The sequence below is a fragment of the Oncorhynchus masou genome, chromosome 10 (genome assembly GCF_036934945.1).
Source record: "Oncorhynchus masou masou isolate Uvic2021 chromosome 10, UVic_Omas_1.1, whole genome shotgun sequence".
Classification (NCBI taxonomy): Eukaryota; Metazoa; Chordata; class Actinopteri; order Salmoniformes; family Salmonidae; genus Oncorhynchus; species Oncorhynchus masou.
This window is the reverse complement of record NC_088221.1, coordinates 4,323,667-4,342,517: the sequence shown is the minus strand read 5'-3', so window position 1 is coordinate 4,342,517 and position 18,851 is coordinate 4,323,667. Positions and strand designations below refer to the sequence as shown.

At 41.8% G+C, this 18,851-nt stretch overlaps 1 protein-coding gene across 4 annotated transcripts in view; it reads right to left on the bottom strand.

The window, feature by feature from the left end:
• LOC135547064 (cell division cycle protein 16 homolog) overlaps positions 1 to 18,851 on the bottom strand; it is a 42,365-nt gene that overhangs the window by 13,037 nt on the left and 10,477 nt on the right. For 3 of the 4 annotated variants that reach the window (XM_064975667.1, XM_064975670.1, XM_064975669.1), the window contains 9 exons: positions 10,579 to 10,719; positions 9,949 to 10,108; positions 9,055 to 9,149; positions 6,745 to 6,878; positions 5,547 to 5,626; positions 5,378 to 5,427; positions 4,969 to 5,042; positions 3,220 to 3,345; positions 2,828 to 2,980 (listed from right to left, as the gene is read on the bottom strand). In XM_064975667.1, the coding sequence (XP_064831739.1) occupies positions 2,828 to 2,980; positions 3,220 to 3,345; positions 4,969 to 5,042; positions 5,378 to 5,427; positions 5,547 to 5,626; positions 6,745 to 6,878; positions 9,055 to 9,149; positions 9,949 to 10,108; positions 10,579 to 10,719 (1,013 nt within the window). Of the gene's footprint in view, positions 1 to 2,827; positions 2,981 to 3,219; positions 3,346 to 4,968; positions 5,043 to 5,377; positions 5,428 to 5,546; positions 5,627 to 6,744; positions 6,879 to 9,054; positions 9,150 to 9,948; positions 10,147 to 10,578; positions 10,720 to 18,851 lie in introns of all 4 variants that reach the window. The other variant, XM_064975671.1, reaches the window with a different exon arrangement.

Below are 18,851 nucleotides of genomic sequence, written 5' to 3'. Positions count from 1 at the left end.
CCTATCTCCTGATTCTGCCTCCTCAACCCTCCTCTCTTCCCTTTCTGCATCCTTTGACTCTCTATGTCCCCTATCCTCCAGGCCGGCTCGGTCCTCCCCTCCCGCTCCGTGGCTCGACGACTCATTGCGAGCTCACAGAACAGTGCTCCGGGCAGCCGAGCGGAAATGGAGGAAAACTCGCCTCCCTGCGGACCTGGCATCCTTTCACTCCCTCCTCTCTACATTTTCCTCCTCTGTCTCTGCTGCTAAAGCCACTTTCTACCACTCTAAATTCCAAGCATCTGCCTCTAACCCTAGGAAGCTCTTTGCCACCTTCTCCTCCCTCCTGAATCCTCCTCCCCCCCCCCCCCCTCCTCCTCCCTCTCTGCAGATGACTTCGTCAACCATTTTGAAAAGAAGGTCGATGACATCCGATCCTCGTTTGCTAAGTCAAACGACACCGCTGGTTCTGCTCACACTGCCCTACCCTGTGCTCTGACCTCTTTCTCCCCTCTCTCTCCAGATGAAATCTCGCTTCTTGTGACGGCCGGCCGCCCAACAACCTGCCCGCTTGACCCTATCCCCTCCTCTCTTCTCCAGACCATTTCCGGAGACCTTCTCCCTTACCTCACCTCGCTCATCAACTCATCCCTGACCGCTGGCTACGTCCCTTCCGTCTTCAAGAGAGCGAGAGTTGCACCCCTTCTGAAAAAACCTACACTCGATCCCTCCGATGTCAACAACTACAGACCAGTATCCCTTCTTTCTTTTCTCTCCAAAACTCTTGAACGTGCCGTCCTTGGCCAGCTCTCCCGCTATCTCTCAGAATGACCTTCTTGATCCAAATCAGTCAGGTTTCAAGACTAGTCATTCAACTGAGACTGCTCTTCTCTGTATCACGGAGGCGCTCCGCACTGCTAAAGCTAACTCTCTCTCCTCTGCTCTCATCCTTCTAGACCTATCGGCTGCCTTCGATACTGTGAACCATCAGATCCTCCTCTCCACCCTCTCCGAGTTGGGCATCTCCGGCGCGGCCCACGCTTGGATTGCGTCCTACCTGACAGGTCGCTCCTACCAGGTGGCGTGGCGAGAATCTGTCTCCTCGCCACGCGCTCTCACCACTGGTGTCCCCCAGGGCTCTGTTCTAGGCCCTCTCCTATTCTCGCTATACACCAAGTCACTTGGCTCTGTCATAACCTCACATGGTCTCTCCTATCATTGCTATGCAGACGACACACAATTAATCTTCTCCTTTCCCCCTTCTGATGACCAGGTGGCGAATCGCATCTCTGCATGTCTGGCAGACATATCAGTGTGGATGACGGATCACCACCTCAAGCTGAACCTCGGCAAGACGGAGCTGCTCTTCCTCCCGGGGAAGGACTGCCCGTTCCATGATCTCGCCATCACGGTTGACAACTCCATTGTGTCCTCCTCCCAGAGCGCTAAGAACCTTGGCGTGATCCTGGACAACACCCTGTCATTCTCAACTAACATCAAGGCGGTGGCCCGTTCCTGTAGGTTCATGCTCTACAACATCCGCAGAGTACGACCCTGCCTCACACAGGAAGCGGCGCAGGTCCTAATCCGGGCACTTGTCATCTCCCGTCTGGATTACTGCAACTCGCTGTTGGCTGGGCTCCCTGCCTGTGCCATTAAACCCCTACAACTCATCCAGAACGCCGCAGCCCGTCTGGTGTTCAACCTTCCCAAGTTCTCTCACGTCACCCCGCTCCTCCGCTCTCTCCACTGGCTTCCAGTTGAAGCTCGCATCCGCTACAAGACCATGGTGCTTGCCTACGGAGCTGTGAGGGGAACGGCACCGCAGTACCTCCAGGCTCTGATCAGGCCCTACACCCAAACAAGGGCACTGCGTTCATCCACCTCTGGCCTGCTCGTCTCCCTACCACTGAGGAAGTACAGTTCCCGCTCAGCCCAGTCAAAACTGTTCGCTGCTCTGGCCCCCAATGGTGGAACAAACTCCCTCACGACGCCAGGACAGCGGAGTCAATCACCACCTTCCGGAGACACCTGAAACCCCACCTCTTCAAGGAATACCTAGGATAGGATAAAGTAATCCTTCTCACCCCCCCTTAAATGATTTAGATGCACTATTGTAAAGTGGCTGTTCCACTGGATGTCAGAAGGTGAATTCACCAATTTGTAAGTTGCTCTGGATAAGAGAGTCTGCTAAATGACTTAAATGTAATGTAAATGTACAATTTTTTTATGAGGTCTTGGCTGATTTTTTTTGATTTTCCCATGATGTCAAGCAAGAGGCACTGAGTTTGAAGGTAGGCCTTGAAATACATACACAGGTACACGTCCAATTGACTCAATGATGTCTAAAAAAGCCTAACAGAAGCTTCTAAAGCCATGACATAATTTTCTGTAATTGTCCAAGCTGTTTAAATCCACAGTCAATTTAGTGTATGTAAACTTCTGACCCATTGGAATTGTGATACAGTGAATGATAAGTGAAATAATCTGACTGTAAATAATTGTTGGAAAAATTACTTGTGTCATGCACAAAGTAGATGACTTAACAGACTTGCCAAAACTATAGTTGAACAAGAAATGTGTGGAGTGGTTGAAAAACAAGTTAATGACTCCAACCTAAGTGTATGTAAACTTCCGACTTCAACAGTATGATAAACAGAGTAGCAGCAGCATATATACTGATTGGATGTCAGTGGGTATGCGTGTGTGTAGAGTCAGTATAAATGTATGTGCATATTATGACTGTGAGCAAATGATGGAGTGAGTGTTTGTGTTGGAGTGTCAGTGTGCAGGGACCTGTGAGTGTGCATAGAGACCATGCAAAACTAATATTCTGCGTGTTACTCACTCTCCGTTCTGGAAGGCCACCACGGCCACCTCGTGCATGACAAAGGGGTCTTCTGGTGCGATGCTCAAGGCCTGGCTGAAGAAGCGCTCGGCCAGTTTAGAGTTGTTAGTAAGGCCATACTCCAGCCCTATGTACAACAGAGGGAGATGGCACCTGGACAGGAGAGATGAGAGCAAAGGTTAGGGGTTAATTGGGGCGGCAGGGTAGCCTAGTGGTTAGATCCCCGAGCTGACAAGGTACAAATCTGTCGTTCTGCCCCTGAACAGGCAGTTAACCAACTGTTTCTAGGCCGTCATTGAAAATAACTTTCACACACATCCTGTTCTGTGGGGGTATCTGGGTGTCCATGTGCGTGTGTGGAAGGGAAGTCTGGGTTCAATAACAGTACATACCCCTTCATCAGTTGCGCAGCGGTGAAGTAAGCAGCCATGGCCTGGTCGTGTTCACTCTCCACCGCAAACGAGTGACCGTAGGCGATCCATGCCGGACCGTACGTCCGCTCCAGAGTTGTTGCCTTGCTGCGGGAGACAGAATTAGGATGTTAGTGTAAATAAGAGATATTCTACTCAGTCACAGAACGAATGCAGAGTAAGTAAGTAAGTAATACAGTACCAGTCAAAAGTTTACACTTACTCATGCCAGGGTTTTTCTTAATTTTCTACATTGTAGAAGAATAGTGACGACATTACAACTATGGAATCATGTAGTAACCAAAAAGGTAACCACCTTTATGACAGCTTTGAACACTTGGCATTCTCTCAACCAGCTTAATAAGGTAGTCAGTCACCTGGAATGCATTTGAAATAACAGGTGTGCCTTGTTAAAAGTTAATTTGTGGAGTTTATTTCCTTCTTAATAAGTTTGAGTCAATCAGTTGTGCTGTGACAAGGGTGGTATACAGAAGATGGTCTTTTACCAAATAGGACTAAGTCCATTTGATGGCAAGAACAGCTCAAATAAGCAAAGAGAAATGACAGTCCAGCATTACTTTGCGACATGAAGGTCAGTCAATACGGAACGTTTCAAGAACTGAAAGTTTCTTCAAGTGAAGTCACAAAAACCAAGCTCTATTATGGAACTGGCTCTCATGAGGACCGACATAGGAAAGAAGACCCAGAGTTACCTCTGCTGCAGAGGATAAGTTCAATAGATACCAGCATCAGAAATTGCAGCCCAAATAAATGCTTCACAGAGTTCAAGTAACAAACAACATCAACTGTTCAGAGAAGACTGCATGAAATCAGGCCTTCATGGTCAAATTGCTGCAAAGAATCCCCTACTAAAGGACACCAATAAGAGGAAAATACTTGCTTGGGCCAAGAAACATGCGCAATGGACATTAGACCAGTGGAAATCTGTCCTTTGGTCTGATGAGTCCAAATTTGAGATTTTTGGTTGAAACAGCCATGTCTTTATGGGACGCAGAGTAGGTGAACAGATGATCCCTGCATGTGAGGTTCCCACCGTGTAGCATGGAGGTGGTGTGATGGTGCCTTGCTGGTGACACTGATTTATTTAGAATTCAAATCACACTTAACCAGCATACGCCATCCCATCTGGTTTGCGCACAGTGGGACTATGATTTATTTTTCAACAGGACAATAACCCAACAAACCTCCAGGCTGTGTATGGGCTATTTGAACAAGAAGGATAATGATGGATTGCTACATCAGATGACCTGGCCTCCACAATCACCCAACCTCAACCCAATTAAGATGGTTTGGGATGAGTTGGACTGCAGAGTGAAGGAAAAGCAGCCAACAAGTGTTCAGCGTATGTGGTAACTCCTTCAAGACTGTTGGAAAAGCATTCCAGGTGAAGCTGGTTGACAGAATGCCAAGCGTGTGCAAAACTGTCATCAAGGCAAAGGGTGGCTACTTCGAATAATCTCAAATATAAAATATATGATTTGTTTAACACTTTTTTGGTTACTACATGATTCCATGTGTCATGTCATATTTTAATGTCTCCACTATTATTGTACAATGTAGAAAATATTAAAAATAAAGTAAAGTAAAAACCCTTGAATGAGTAGGTGTCTCCAAACTTGTGATTCATCAGCAAGTGACTGAATCAAAATATTTGGATATCAACATCTGACTGCTGAATAGGCCTGGCAATAAGAACATGACATCTGGTACCTGAGATATCTACGAGCGTGTTCATTTTTGTGACCGACCATTAGATAGTAGCATCCCACAGCAAACCAAGAGACCTGGATGAAAACAATGCTTACCATTTGGTTAGTGGTCAAATATTAAATCCATTAAAAAAAAAACATTGTACCAATCAGAGCTTGGACATATGCCATGTCAAGATGCAAGTATAGAGGGGTATCACAGGAGGTTGGTGGCATCTTAATTGGGGAAGAGGGTAATGGCTGGTAGCAGGATGAGTGGAACGGTATCAAACACGTGGTTTGTAGGTGTTTGATGCCATTCCATTTTCTCCAGACATTATTATGAGCAGTATTCCCCTCAGCAGCCTCCTGTGGTGGGTATACTCATATCAGAGGAAAGTAGTGGGAAACAAAGCAGGGGTTATACTTACTGGGTTGTTGGGATACAAGTCCACAAGCTTGTGTGAAAGGTAAAACAGTTCTGTAGGGGAATAAAGAGCAGAGAATCATGGTACTCTCTCCAAACAATTTAGATGTACATTTATCTTTCATGAGTATGTATGAATAAACACACTTAAAGGAGAGCATCAACCATATTACCATTTGCTTTGCTGAGCTCCACCAGTGTTCCTATATGAACAGGTAAACAGTTGGCATGGAATGGGTCTTTCACCATCACCCTTGAAGAAACAAAACATTCAGGTGATATGTAGACGGGGCCAAATTATAAGTATGCAACTTATACCCTATTCACAGAACTGAGCTGAGAGAATAATATTCCAACAGACATGCACTGAGTGCATAACACATTAAGAACTCCTGTTCTTTCCATGACAGACCGACCAGGTGAAAGCTATGATCTCTTATTTAGGTCACGTGTTAAATCCACTTCAATCAGTGGAGATGAAGGGGAGGAGACAAGTTAAAGGAATTTTAAGCCTTAATTAAGAAAATTTAGACATGGATTGTGTGTGTGCATTTCAGAAGGTGAATGGGCAAGACAAAAGATTTAAGTGCCTTTGAACGGGGTATTAGTTGCCGGGGCACCGTTTGTGTCAAGAACTGCAACGCTGCTGGGTTTTTCACACTAAACAGTTTCCGTGTGTATCAAGATGTGTCCACCACCCAAAGGACACCCTGCCAATTTGACAACTGTGGGACGCAATGGAGTCAACATCACAGTGGAACACTTTCAACACCTTGTAGAGTCCATGGCCGATTAATTGAGGCCGTTCTAAGGCAAAAGGGGGTGCAGATTAATATTAGGAAGGTGTTCCTCATGTTTTGTACACTCAAGTGTATATCATAAGATCTTATGAACAAAAAAAGGTTTGGCCATTTTAACACCTGCACTCATCTTAAAGTAACCCATACCAACGAACTGAAGTAGTTTTGTGCCAACAACTCGTTAAATATGTGTCCCCCAAAAATGTCATATCTCCTCAATATAAGACAGATATTTCAAAACCTTAAGATTTTTCAATGCTTCTATGAGCTATAGTAGTTAGGCCAAGGCCAAATTCAATATTTCATCAAATAATATATTTGTTTTTATACCTGAAGGGGTCTTAAAATGCTAAATCAAATAGCTAAATGATCCTTGGTATGACCATCTCAAAACCATTCCATGTGTTAGCGTCGCTGTTGGGGGGGGGTACTTAGACTGAGGTTATAAACAAAAAAAAGGTTAGTTTGGCAGATTAACACCAGCAGACTGCCAATAAATCTCAAGAGGAGCCAGTCTATGTATTTCTAGTTAAAAGGTTAAGGTGGGCCAGCGATTAGTTATCAAACTTACATGGATGTGAGTTTGTAGCACATTTTGAAGTCGCAGTTGTAATAATGCCTCTCTGCGATGGAGACCACCACATCCAAGTTGTCCTGGAGACCGTTGACCATCTCTGGGACCACCATATCACTGGGTTTGTTATACTGAGGGAAGGAAAGAGAAATGGATGGAGGGACAAAAAGGGTGGGGAGAACATTTTAGGGTTATGCTGTCATGGTTACTGGTTGACTGACAAGGGCAGCTGTAGATGACCAATACTACAATAGGAGTAAATGTAATATGGTTCATTCTGAACTATAGGGCAAAATCCAAAGTGATATGCGATGACCTACTGTGGCCGTTGTGAGATTCTTTCTGCCGGTTATTGTCATGCAAAAGACTGTTCGTCTCACGGTAAATGACAGTTAACATAAGCAAGTTAAGTCTCTAGGCCTCCACGCATACCAAGTGGCTGATGCGTGCCTTTGGAATATCTACAATTAAAAAAGTCTGATTTATCAATTTAATATACAGCATCACAATAAATCCATGACTTATTTCAGTCAGGTCTAAAGAAACATGATACAAAGCAAATGTATTTCAGTAGAACAGAATACGAGTTTGCCTACTGTATGTTATCTGGCTTGTTCATATGGCAGACAAGATATGCTTAGAAGTCCCGTTCCATTATTTAATATTATATGATTTTATAGTAAGAACAATGATACTGAACTTAACATGAATGAAATGGATATTTTTTCCCATTCTGGAGAGAGTGCACATACGTGGCTATGTTGAGCATAAAAGTGATCATTTGAAACAGGTCCTGTATTTAGTTATTTGGCAACTTCAGTTGTGAATGATAAGAATGTCTTAGAAAGTCAAAACATGGGTTGCATGATGCAACTATAGGCTATTGATGATTTAACAAATTGCAAAAAATGCTTGCCGCAGGCTGCACAGCTGTTCTATCATATTCTCACTCAGACTATACTTAATTTAATCTGGTCTTCACTAATATGTCAAATTAGAACGTCCCATTATCAAAGGGGCAGGATAAAAAGTAATCTGTTTGCAACTGAATAGTGAACGGAGGCATGCGCTTTCCCACCAGTCCGTTTTTCAATGATGGCGCTGCTTCGGTTTTATAGCGGTGCATGTGCATAACACGAGCAGCTGAGAAGTCAAATATGAACACACTTATTCCACGCCACGCCTCAACCACTGTTTTGAGGAGCATGCGTTCGCTGCGTGGCAGGTGATATTCCGCCAAAACTGTATGCCATGGGCTCTCCAACCCAGTTCCTGCAGCTACCCAGTGATTCATTTGGAAAGTGAAATCTGTTCGGGAACGTCGACAGTAAAATTTCTTCACAACAAAACATTTAAACTGTTGACAACCCCTCTGCGCACTCCATAAAGGAGTGCAAGGAGAGATGGAAACGCATGGTGGAGATATATTCTGTATAGCTAAAAAGGTAATGTGTCATCCAATTATTTTTGAAAATACATTTTTTAAATTCCTTTTACTAGGCTATTCAAAATCAAATACAAATTCCGTATAATAATAGCCTAACTGAGCCACCCTGCAAAAGCAATGAACCAACAGCATCACCAAGGGCTATACGTTCTCTCCCAGACATGGACATAAATGAGTCAATATTAAAATGATAAAAATAATCCACACTCAAATGTGATTACTCAAATGTGTTTAATTGGAGTATAGGCAAGACTAATTATGTCCCAAAATCTGTTTGATTATGACTTTTTTTGTCATGTGTAATATGTATTGTAGAACGGCTTAATCATCATTTTAATTCAGGTTTATTTTCTGTCTTGGCCTCATAACCCTTATGCATAAGCTCTAATATGTGTATGGGTGTTTTGAATTGATCATCACCTTAGAAGGCATTTTCCATTTTTTTGTGTTAGGCTTTGAAACAGAATCCACAACCATGTTTTGCACTCAGTTTCAACCTGCCGTTGAACTTCTTTCTTCAAATTGATCATCACAGTTTAAGTGAGTTTTAAAAGCAAGATTCTGTTTTGATAAGTGTTGGATGTGATTTCCGATTGCTTTTGCATTGATGTCAGAGTGGTTCGAGGGACAATCGGTGATGTTAAGTCGCAAGTTGGGTACTACCAAAGCTTGTCCGGAGTGCATAAGAGGAGATGACCGTGACTCAATGGTCACGTATAATTTTACCACAGCCCTATGATGACCTGGGTATTCAAGTACAGAAACAACATTGTGATCAACATAGACTGTAAAAACGGAAAAGTAACATCGGAATCTGAACAGAATTGATGTCCTGACATGGAGGATAACAGTGGACATACCTTCTTCAATTTATTCTCAAACAGGAAGTGAAGTAATTCGTCTTCCTCCTCAGTGCACTGTTGGCTCAGAGGAAGTGAGCACAGGAAGTCCTTTTCTATTACACACAAAAACAACCGGTCTTCAAATGGGGGGCTTGGGTAAAAAATATAGACAGTGCATTTGGAAAGTATTCAGACCCTTTGACATTTTGTTACGTTACAGCCTTATTCTAGAATTGACAAAAAATCCCCCCCCCCTCAATCTACACACAACACCCAATATTGACAAAGCAAAATGAGGTTTTTAGAAAAAAACTGAAATATCACAGGTATTCAGACCCTTTATTCAGTACTTTGTTAAAGCACTTTAAACAGCGACTACAGCCTCGAGTCTTCTTGTGTATGACGCTAGAAGCTTGGCACACCTGTACTTGGGGAGGTTCTCCCATTCTTCTCTGCAGATTTTGGGGCGGCAGGTAGCCTAGTGGTTAGAGCGTTGGGCCAGTAACCAAAAGGTTGGTTATCGGTATCATTTCTTTTTTGGCAAGGAAAATATCAGATATTGGCCAAAAGTTTCATATTAGTGCATCACTATATTTCATTTATTTTATACATTTGCTAAAATTTAAAAAAAAAAAAAAGTTTTTGGTGTATTGTGTGTAGATTGATGAGGGGAAAAAAATCATTTAATCAATTTTAGAATAAGGCTGTAAAGTAACAAAATGTGTAAAAAGTCGAGGGGTCTGAATACTTTCCGAATGCACTATACACACTCATCTGCCTACATAGCATACATGGTACAACTACATTTACCCTACAGAAACATCCGTAAGTACAGTATCGTTATTAAAAACAATGGCACAAAATAATCTACAATTAGTTCTGCTACACACGTGCAAAACCCATAAGCTTCACCTTCCTGAGCGGTCAGCATGTGATGGGACGTTAGAAGGTCGAAGGCTTCAAAGCTGTACACGTCCAGTTTCAAGGCCTCTTTGTAGCTGGACGTGGCCAGAGGCCGGTTGTCCATAGCATCATAGATCTTCCCCCGCAACAGACAAATAGAACTGTCGATCTGAGAGGGGGTGAGTGGGAAATGAGGAAGAGAGGGAGCTAAAGAAAGATGTGAGACCACAGGGGTCAGGACCACTGAAGCAGCATCAGTCGGAGAAGCCTCCAGGGGCCACTGACATAAAGACCCACACATTAATTTTGTATGAATGTGGCTACTGTATGAATGTGGTGAACGACAGACCTCTTTAATAATATGACAATCATTACTACAGAAATGAAAATGTATTGCTTTCAAAAGGAATAATTCATGAAAATGCAGCCATGGGGTCTTTGAATACGGTGTTGCCATATTAGTCACCCACAATACAGTATGCAAATACTATAGTTAACCTGTAACCACAACACCATAAATGTGAAGGAACTGGGGATTTATTTAAGTTTTTAATCACACTAAGAGGCTTGAACACAAACCTGGAATTACAGGGCCACAAAAACAAAAATGGACCCTATTGGGTCAGAGCTGAGACTCACAGAGGCAGGGCTCATCTCCCAGTCCTTGGGCGACTGTTGTATCCCGTGGTCCTCTTTGACACTCTGGCCCAGCAGCTTCTTGCTGGCTGGCTCCTCCATGTCCAGGATGTCTAAGGCCTGCTGGAACTCTTTGGCAGCATACTGCACAAAACAAACAATAGGTTAGTGCTTTCAATGGGTCAGGTCAGTTTGGAGCATGGTGCTGGTAAACTCAGGGTTGTAGGTTTGATTCCTGCTTAGGCCACATAATTAATATGCTGGCAGTTCTGTAAGATCATTTGGCTAGGAAGACGCTGCTAAATTACCATATTGGGGAATAACAGCACAAATACGATGAACTTTTACTTGTCTCTAGTCTGTAAGTGTAAGTAAAACAGGGTGGAAAGTAAACAAATAGTGAGAGAAAACATGTTCAAAAGAACACATTTTGGTATAGCTAAAATACAAGTGAAGGGGAGGTGAGCCTAGAGCTTTTGTACCATTAAAAAATAAAAAAGGGAATTAAAAAGTGTCTAATAGACACGACATCGGTCACATAGTCCTTGGGCCAGAGGGTCACTTTGGGGTCGCAAAGTCTAATGATGATTTTCATAAACGGTCATGTCTGTGGATTATATTTTGGTATGATAGCCACATTTAGCTACCTCCGATACATGGCCATCACTGCATTATATGAATGATATGTTCGCAAGGAATAATGGCACCAGAGGGCATTGGCTGCCGGTTTACAGGCTCTTAACCAATTATAGTTCTACAGCTGCACCATCGAGAGCACTGGTTGCATCACTGATTGGTATGGCGGCAGGGTAGCCTAGTGGTTAGAGTGTTGGATTGGTAACCGAAAGGTTGCAAGTTCAAATCCCCGAGCAGACAAGGTACAAATCTGTCGTTCTGCCCCTGAACAGGCAGTTAACCCACTGTTCCTAGGCCGTCATTGAAAATAAGAATTTGTTCTTAAGAATTTGACTTGCCTAGTAAAATAAAGGTAAAAAAAAAAAAAAATTTAAAAAGACAACTGCTCGGACTCTGACCGCAAGGCGCTACAGAGAGTAGTGAGTATGGCCCAGTGCATCACTGGGGCCAAGCTTCCTGCCATCCAGGAACTCCATAACAGGCAGTATCAGAGGAAGGCCCTAAAAAGTGTTGAAGACTCCAGCCACCCTAGTCATAGACTGTTCTCTCTGCTACCACACGGCAAATCGGTACCGGAGTACAAACTCTAGGCCCAAAAGCCTCTTTAAACAGCTTCTACCCCAAAGCCATATGACTGCTAAACAGTTAATCAAATATTTATTTTTACACACTGCTGCAACCTGCTTTTTATTGTCTATGCAAAGTCACTTGACCCCTACCTACATGTACAGATTACCTCGACTAACCTGTACCCTCGCAGCACATTGACACCATTTACAGGGTGTACCATGTCAACGTTATTTTATTATGTTACTTTTTTTCTTACCTTAGTTCACTATTTTGTTTATTAGCAAACACGTCTGCATCGTTGGTGAAGGACTTGTATCTAAGCATTTCAGGTCTACACCTACAATTTGATGTGATTACATTTATGACCCCCATGCAATTAGTTGAGCCAAAAGGATCAGGGTATGAAACATAATTCTGTATTATCAGGGAACAGTCTTCAAAAACTAAGGCAATATGATACGTTAAATTCATAAAACCTCACATTAACATATGAAACAATTGTAATGGTAATGACATCTCTACTGGCTCACCTTTGGGGCATCAAAGGTAATACACATATGCATTTTGGGCTATATCGAACCAGAATGGACAATATTGGGATGTGCTCTATTACCACAAGGTACCCTGGATCAGGGGTACTCAACTACTATTTGAGAAGGTCCGGTCACACATTTCCTAGATGGCAAAGGTCCGGATGGATATTTTAAATGATTGTCTTCGTAAACAAACCCCCACCTCGTGCAACCCCAAACCAGTCACACTACTTGTTGGCGGCAAGAACATCGAGTCATTTTTAAGCTCATTCCCCTCAATTCTACATATTTTGAAATGAAAAGGGTGAAAAGAAAGTCATGATTTTAAAGTTAATTTCCTGCAATTCGATGTGATTTTCGATTGCAAATTTTACCATGTCGTGTTATGATAATCGACTGACTCGAGGCCCCAGACTCGAGGCCCCAGAGCACGTCATCTGGCCATAACTACAATCTTGCTAACATGGCAAGTAGTTGATCAACGGAACATTTCTGACAGGTTAAAAATAGATCTGGTCTGTCAGTGAATGACATGAGGAAAACTGCCCATGCAATACCACATTTCAAAATGTAACCTCATGTATTCTATTATAACAACTCTCAAAAGAAGTAAATGAAAAGCCTGACTGAGTTCCTATATAAAAAACTATAAAAAATTAACACGGTCTGTCTGACCCCATTCTCAGTCCGGATCTGGACTACAGTCTGCCAGTTGAGTATGGCTGCCCAAGATGATAACTATACCAAAAGGATACAGGACAAGGAGACCCATTGGGGAAGTTGTTTTTTAGCAACAGTTGAAGTTGGAAGTTTACATACACTTAGGTTGGGGTCATTAAAATGTCTTGTTAACAAACTATAGTTTTGGCAAGTCAGTTAGGTCATCTACTTTGTGCATGACAAGTAATTTTTTCAACAAATTGTTTACAGCCAGATTTATTTGTGAAATAATTCACGGTCTCACAATACCAGTGGGTCAGAAATTTACATACACTATGATGACTGTGCCTTTAATTAGCTTGAAAAATTACAGAAAATGTCATGGCTTAAGAAGCTTCTGATAAATGATGTCAATTAGCCTGAGTCAATGGAGGTGGACATGTGGATGTATTTCAAGGCTTACCTTCAAACTCAGTGCTTCTTTGATTGACATCATGGGAAAATCAAAAGAAATCAGCCAAGACCTCTGAATAAACATTGTAGACCTCCACAAGTCTGGTTCATTCTAGGGAGCAATTTCCAAACACCTGAAGGTACCATGTTCAAAAATAAACACCATGGGACCACGCAGCCGTCATACCACTCAGGAAGGAGATGCGTTCTGTCTCCTAGAGACGAACGTACTTTGATGCGAAAAGTACAAATCAATCCCAGAACAGCAGCAAAGGACTATGTGAAGATGCTGGAAGAAACAGGTACAAAAGTATCTATATCCACAGTAAAACGGGTCCTACATCGACAAAACCTGAAAGGCCGCTCAGCAAGGAAGATACCACTGCTCCAAAACCACCATATAAAAAGCCAGACTATGGTTTGCAACTGCAATGGGGATAAAGATTGTACTATGGTCTGATGAAACAAAAATAGAACTGTTTGGCCATAATGACCATCGTTATGTTTGGAGGGAAAAGGGGAGGCTTGCAAGCTGAAGAACACCATCCCAATCGTGAAGCACGGGGGTGGCACCATCATGTTGTGGGGGTAATTTGCTGCAGGAGGGACTGGTGCACTTCACAAAATAGATGATATCATGAAGTAGGAAAGTTAACCTCTAGCCTAGAGGTTGGTATTTTCATGTACGGAAGAAAAGCATGGCCAAAGTACACTACCTGCTACTCAGGCCCAGAAGCTAGGATATGCATATATAATGACTGTCCTGATCAGGTTACAGGAGACCACAACCCTACAGATTATCTCTCAACCCCAACAGAGGAGGAGAGATCTAGAGGTCTGAAGATGTGGGGGTTTTATGACCCCTCACGCCCATGGTCAATCTTAGGCCACAGACAAATTCCTTTTGTTCTGTTACTATGGAGAACCACCCTCAGAACATTAAACATGAAATAAAGGGACTTTGGGACAATGGCTTCCATCAGCCACGGTGGTCATGACGATAGATGAAATATGAAAATGTATATGTCATTTGTTTTGTTATTAAAGGTTGGTTAATAGATGTTATTAAGAAAACATTGTAACGTCAACAGTTTACCTAGTATATATGTTTGATGTTTATACATTGTACGTTGTATGGAAAATGTACAAATCAAAGAGCATATTTTGGTAAAGATGAAATGTGAAGTTAATTGTCTAAAATTGGATTTGAGTAAAATCTAGACCTTGCCCTCATTAACTTGGTACGCCCAGAGAATTGTCCTAAAGGCGGTTATGCCCACTTCTGACCCGAGGGTATAAAACCTGTGAGTGAAGAATTTACAGATCAGACTAAGTGACCCCAAGCTGCAGCCGAGGTCTAAAAAGTCAACGAACCCAAAACGCAACAGGTTTGTCTTCAACTAAATATTTTTCTATCCAAGCTACGGATGAGTAGCTGTGTCTAAGCGGGTGAATTCAAGTCGAACCACCTAGCCTCCAGTCCACATCGAATCGTGGTATTTACACTGTTTCATTCCTACGCTGTGAGCTCCGAGCTACAGAGCTGTCTGTCCTCAGAAGAGCCCTTCCAGAGCAAGGGCGAAGGAACAGACTCCTAAGCCAAAAGGACACTGACATCGTGAGGGCAACCAAAGACTTGCACGGGAGAAGTGAGTCATTGAGCAGCCTGAATGGTCCACGCGGAGAATCCACGGAGACCTTCCCCACGTAATTACATTATTATATTCTGACCCATAAGAGCGGCCGTTTGGGGCAAGGCTAGGGTTAGAATAAGCATAGCTGACAAATTCACCCAAATGTATATTTCTCTCGTGTACTTTCTCTTTTAAATCCCCATTTTTGGGTAACACGCACCATAGTGAGTTGGTCCGTTATACGAAGTTCTAATCAAGTCTAGAATGTGTTTTTGTGTATGTATATCTTTTATCATCATTTTAGCTTTCTAGTAAATAAACTCAACTAAGATTGGTCTGGTACGAACTCATTGGTGAGACCCGGGTCCGTGCAGATTCCCGGGTTATGCAATTTTCAGAACGAGACTAACTATACTGATATTCTTCGAGTTAATTTGGGAAATAGAAACTCAATAAAACTAATTTTCCCATGGTGCCCCAGGTTAATAATTGCTTGATTCAGTTAATCATGCAATTAGAAACCTTTAATCATTCGATGAGCAACAGTCGTCACATTAACTAATACAACGTAAAAACACATTATTAGTAGATGTGGATAGAAAACACTGAAGTTTCTAAAACTGTTTGAATGATGTCGGAGTATAAAATAAACTTATTTAGCAGGCGAAATCCCGAGGACAAACCAACCAAGATTATTTTTTTTTGGTCACCCTTTTCAAATGGGATTTCAATGGGAATCTAGAATTCTAAGGCAGTTGCTTGCAGTTCCTATCGCTTCCACTGGATATCAACAGTCTTTAGAAATTGGTTGATGTTTTTCATTTGAGAAATGAAGAAGTAGCCCTGTTCAGAACAAGGGTCGAGTGAAGTGTACTGTTGTGGTTGGGGTGCGTGACCCGAAAGCTCGCTCCACTTTGTTTTTATCCGCTATTGAACACCGTTTATCCTGTCTTAAATTTTATCGATTTACGTTAAAAATACCTAAAGTTGTATTAGCAAAGTTGATATGTTTGGACAAAGATTTACAGGTAATTTAGATATTTTGTAGTCATGTTGTGTGAGTTGGAACTGGTGTTTTTCTGGATCAAACACACCAAATAAATGGACATTTGAGATATAACGACTGAATTAATCGAAAAAAGGACCATTTGTGATGTTTATGGGACATATTGGAGTGCCAACAAACGAAGATCTTCAAGGGTAAGGCATGAATAATATCGCTATTTCTGACTTTTGTGTTGCGCCTGGCGGGATGAAATATGATGGTCTGTGTTCGTTTGATGGGGTGCCATCCTCAGATAATAGCATGGTTTGCTTTCGCCGTAAAGCCTTTTTGAAATCTGACACAGCAGCTGGATTAACAAGATGTTTATCTTTAAACCTATATATAACACTTCTATCTTTCATCAATGTTTATGATGAGTACTTCTGTCATTTGATTTGGCTCTGCAATTTCACCAGTTATTTGAGACAACGCATTACTGAACATAACGCAGCAATTTAAACAGAGGTTTTTGAACATAGAGACTTTACTGAACAAAACATACATTTATTGTATAACAATGGCATCCTGGGAGACCTGGTGAAGATCAGAAGGTTAGTTTAATCGCTATTTCTGACTTTTGAGAGCCCCCTCCTTGGCTGGAAAATGTCTATGGTTTTTGTGGCTAGGCGCTGTCCTAACATAATAGCATGGTGTGCTTTTGCCGTAAAGCCTTTTTGAAATCGGACACTGTGGTTGGATTAACAAGAAGTTTATCTTTAAAATTGTATATAATACTTGTATGTTTTGAGGAATTTTAATTATGAGATTTCTGTTGTTTGAATTCGGCACCCTGCAATTTCACTGGCTGTTGTCAACGCTAGCATCCCACAAATCCCAGAGAGGTTCAAGCGTGGTCGCAAATGGGTCTTCCAAATGGACAATGACCCCAAGCATACTACAAACCTGACTCAGTTACCCCAGCTCTGTCAGGAGTAATGGGACAAAAATTCACCCAACTTATTGTGGGAAGCTTGTGGAAGGCTACCCGAAACGCTTGACCCAAGTTAAACAATTTAAAATGCAATGCAACCAAACACACTCAATTAGTATTTAAACTTCTGACCCACTGGTTATGTGATGAAAGAAATAAAAGCTGAAATAAAAATCACTCAACTATTATTCTGACATTTCACATTCTTAAAATATAGTGGTGATCCTAACTGACCTAAGACAGGGACTTTTTACTAGGATTAAAATGTCAGGAATTGTGAAAAACTGAATTGAAATGGATTTGGCTAAGGTGTATGTAAACTTCCGACTTCAAACTGTATATATAGTCATCATAGATTTTGTCAATCAATCCTAGCAGCCTATTTCAAAGATGGCCACCAGTCCTTTCAAATGGGAAGAAACTGCATTGATTTTGCATGGCCATAACTGAATAAATAATTGGTGTAATAAGACCAATAATTGCTTAAAATGTGTTACAATGAGGACAACCCAAAATGATGGCCCATGCAAGTTATATGTATTTCGCTAAATAACTACCAGAAAAGTGTTAATACATTTTGTAGCCTTTCAATTACATTAAATTGTTTATTTTTATTTTATTTAGTTAAGTTAGTCAAGAACAAATTCTTATTTACAATGACGGCCTAACGGGGAACAGTGCCTTCTTCAGGGACAGAATGACAGATTTTTACCTTGTCAGCTTGAAGATTCGATCCAGCAACCTTTCGGTTACAATGCTCTAAACACTAGGCTACCTGCCGCCCCTGAAACACTTAGAAACTGTTCTAGAAACATTCACTGATATATAAATCATTAAAATGATATGCAATATTATACAATAAATGTTGATGTGAAACCTGTCCCATACATTGCACTATGAGATCCCATAGGAATGCATTACATCCAGCAAAGAGGTACCCATTCTTGCAAAATGCCTTCATAATGAGTGCACACAAGTTGACAAAGCTAGGAGAAGTGTAAACAATGATGCCTAGCTATTGTGGATTTAACCATAGGTTAACCATTTCCCAACACAGCCACAAACCAGATCCACTGGTTTTAATAATAGGTAGAATATGCTTAATGATAATTAAATATTTTAGTTATGCAGATAACAATTCAGCCAGGTTTGCTAAATATCTCATCTTTGTAAAAATAGATGAGCAAAATTCTTCAAACAACTGTTTTTGGTCTGTACTTAGAGCTCTAATTTGTATATTTGGAAAAAAAAAAAGACATGTTCTGTAGTGATAATGATATGCCATATTGTGAAAAGTAAAAGCTGCCTTGTATGCTGTCATAAATACACACACACACTACTTTCCAACAAACCACCTGATAATTAGGGGACATCAACTTACATAGCTGGTGTATTGAAGCCTTATAGATGGTGTCTAGCTACCCTATCTATGGGAAAATACATTGTAGTGTACGTCCTACTGAAATATGTACTGGTTAGAGCAGGGTTCTACATCCCTGTACCTGGTGCACTACAGTCTGTTGCTTCACTCCTACCCTATTCTGACACACCTGATTCTAATAATTAGCTGGTCGATAAGCTTAAAAATCAGCTTAGTTACAACTGGAGTTGGCGTGAAAACCTACAGGAGGGTAGCTCTCCATGAACAGGGATGGAGAGCCCTGGGTGAGGGTTGTCGAGGGTGTCAGCAATGGTCTAAATGCACAAAGGCTGGTTATTTGTTTATTTTAGTAACCCCCCCCCCAATATCCAAATTGGTAGTTACAGACTTGTCCCGTCGCTGCAACTCCTGTACGGACTCAGGAGAGGCAAAG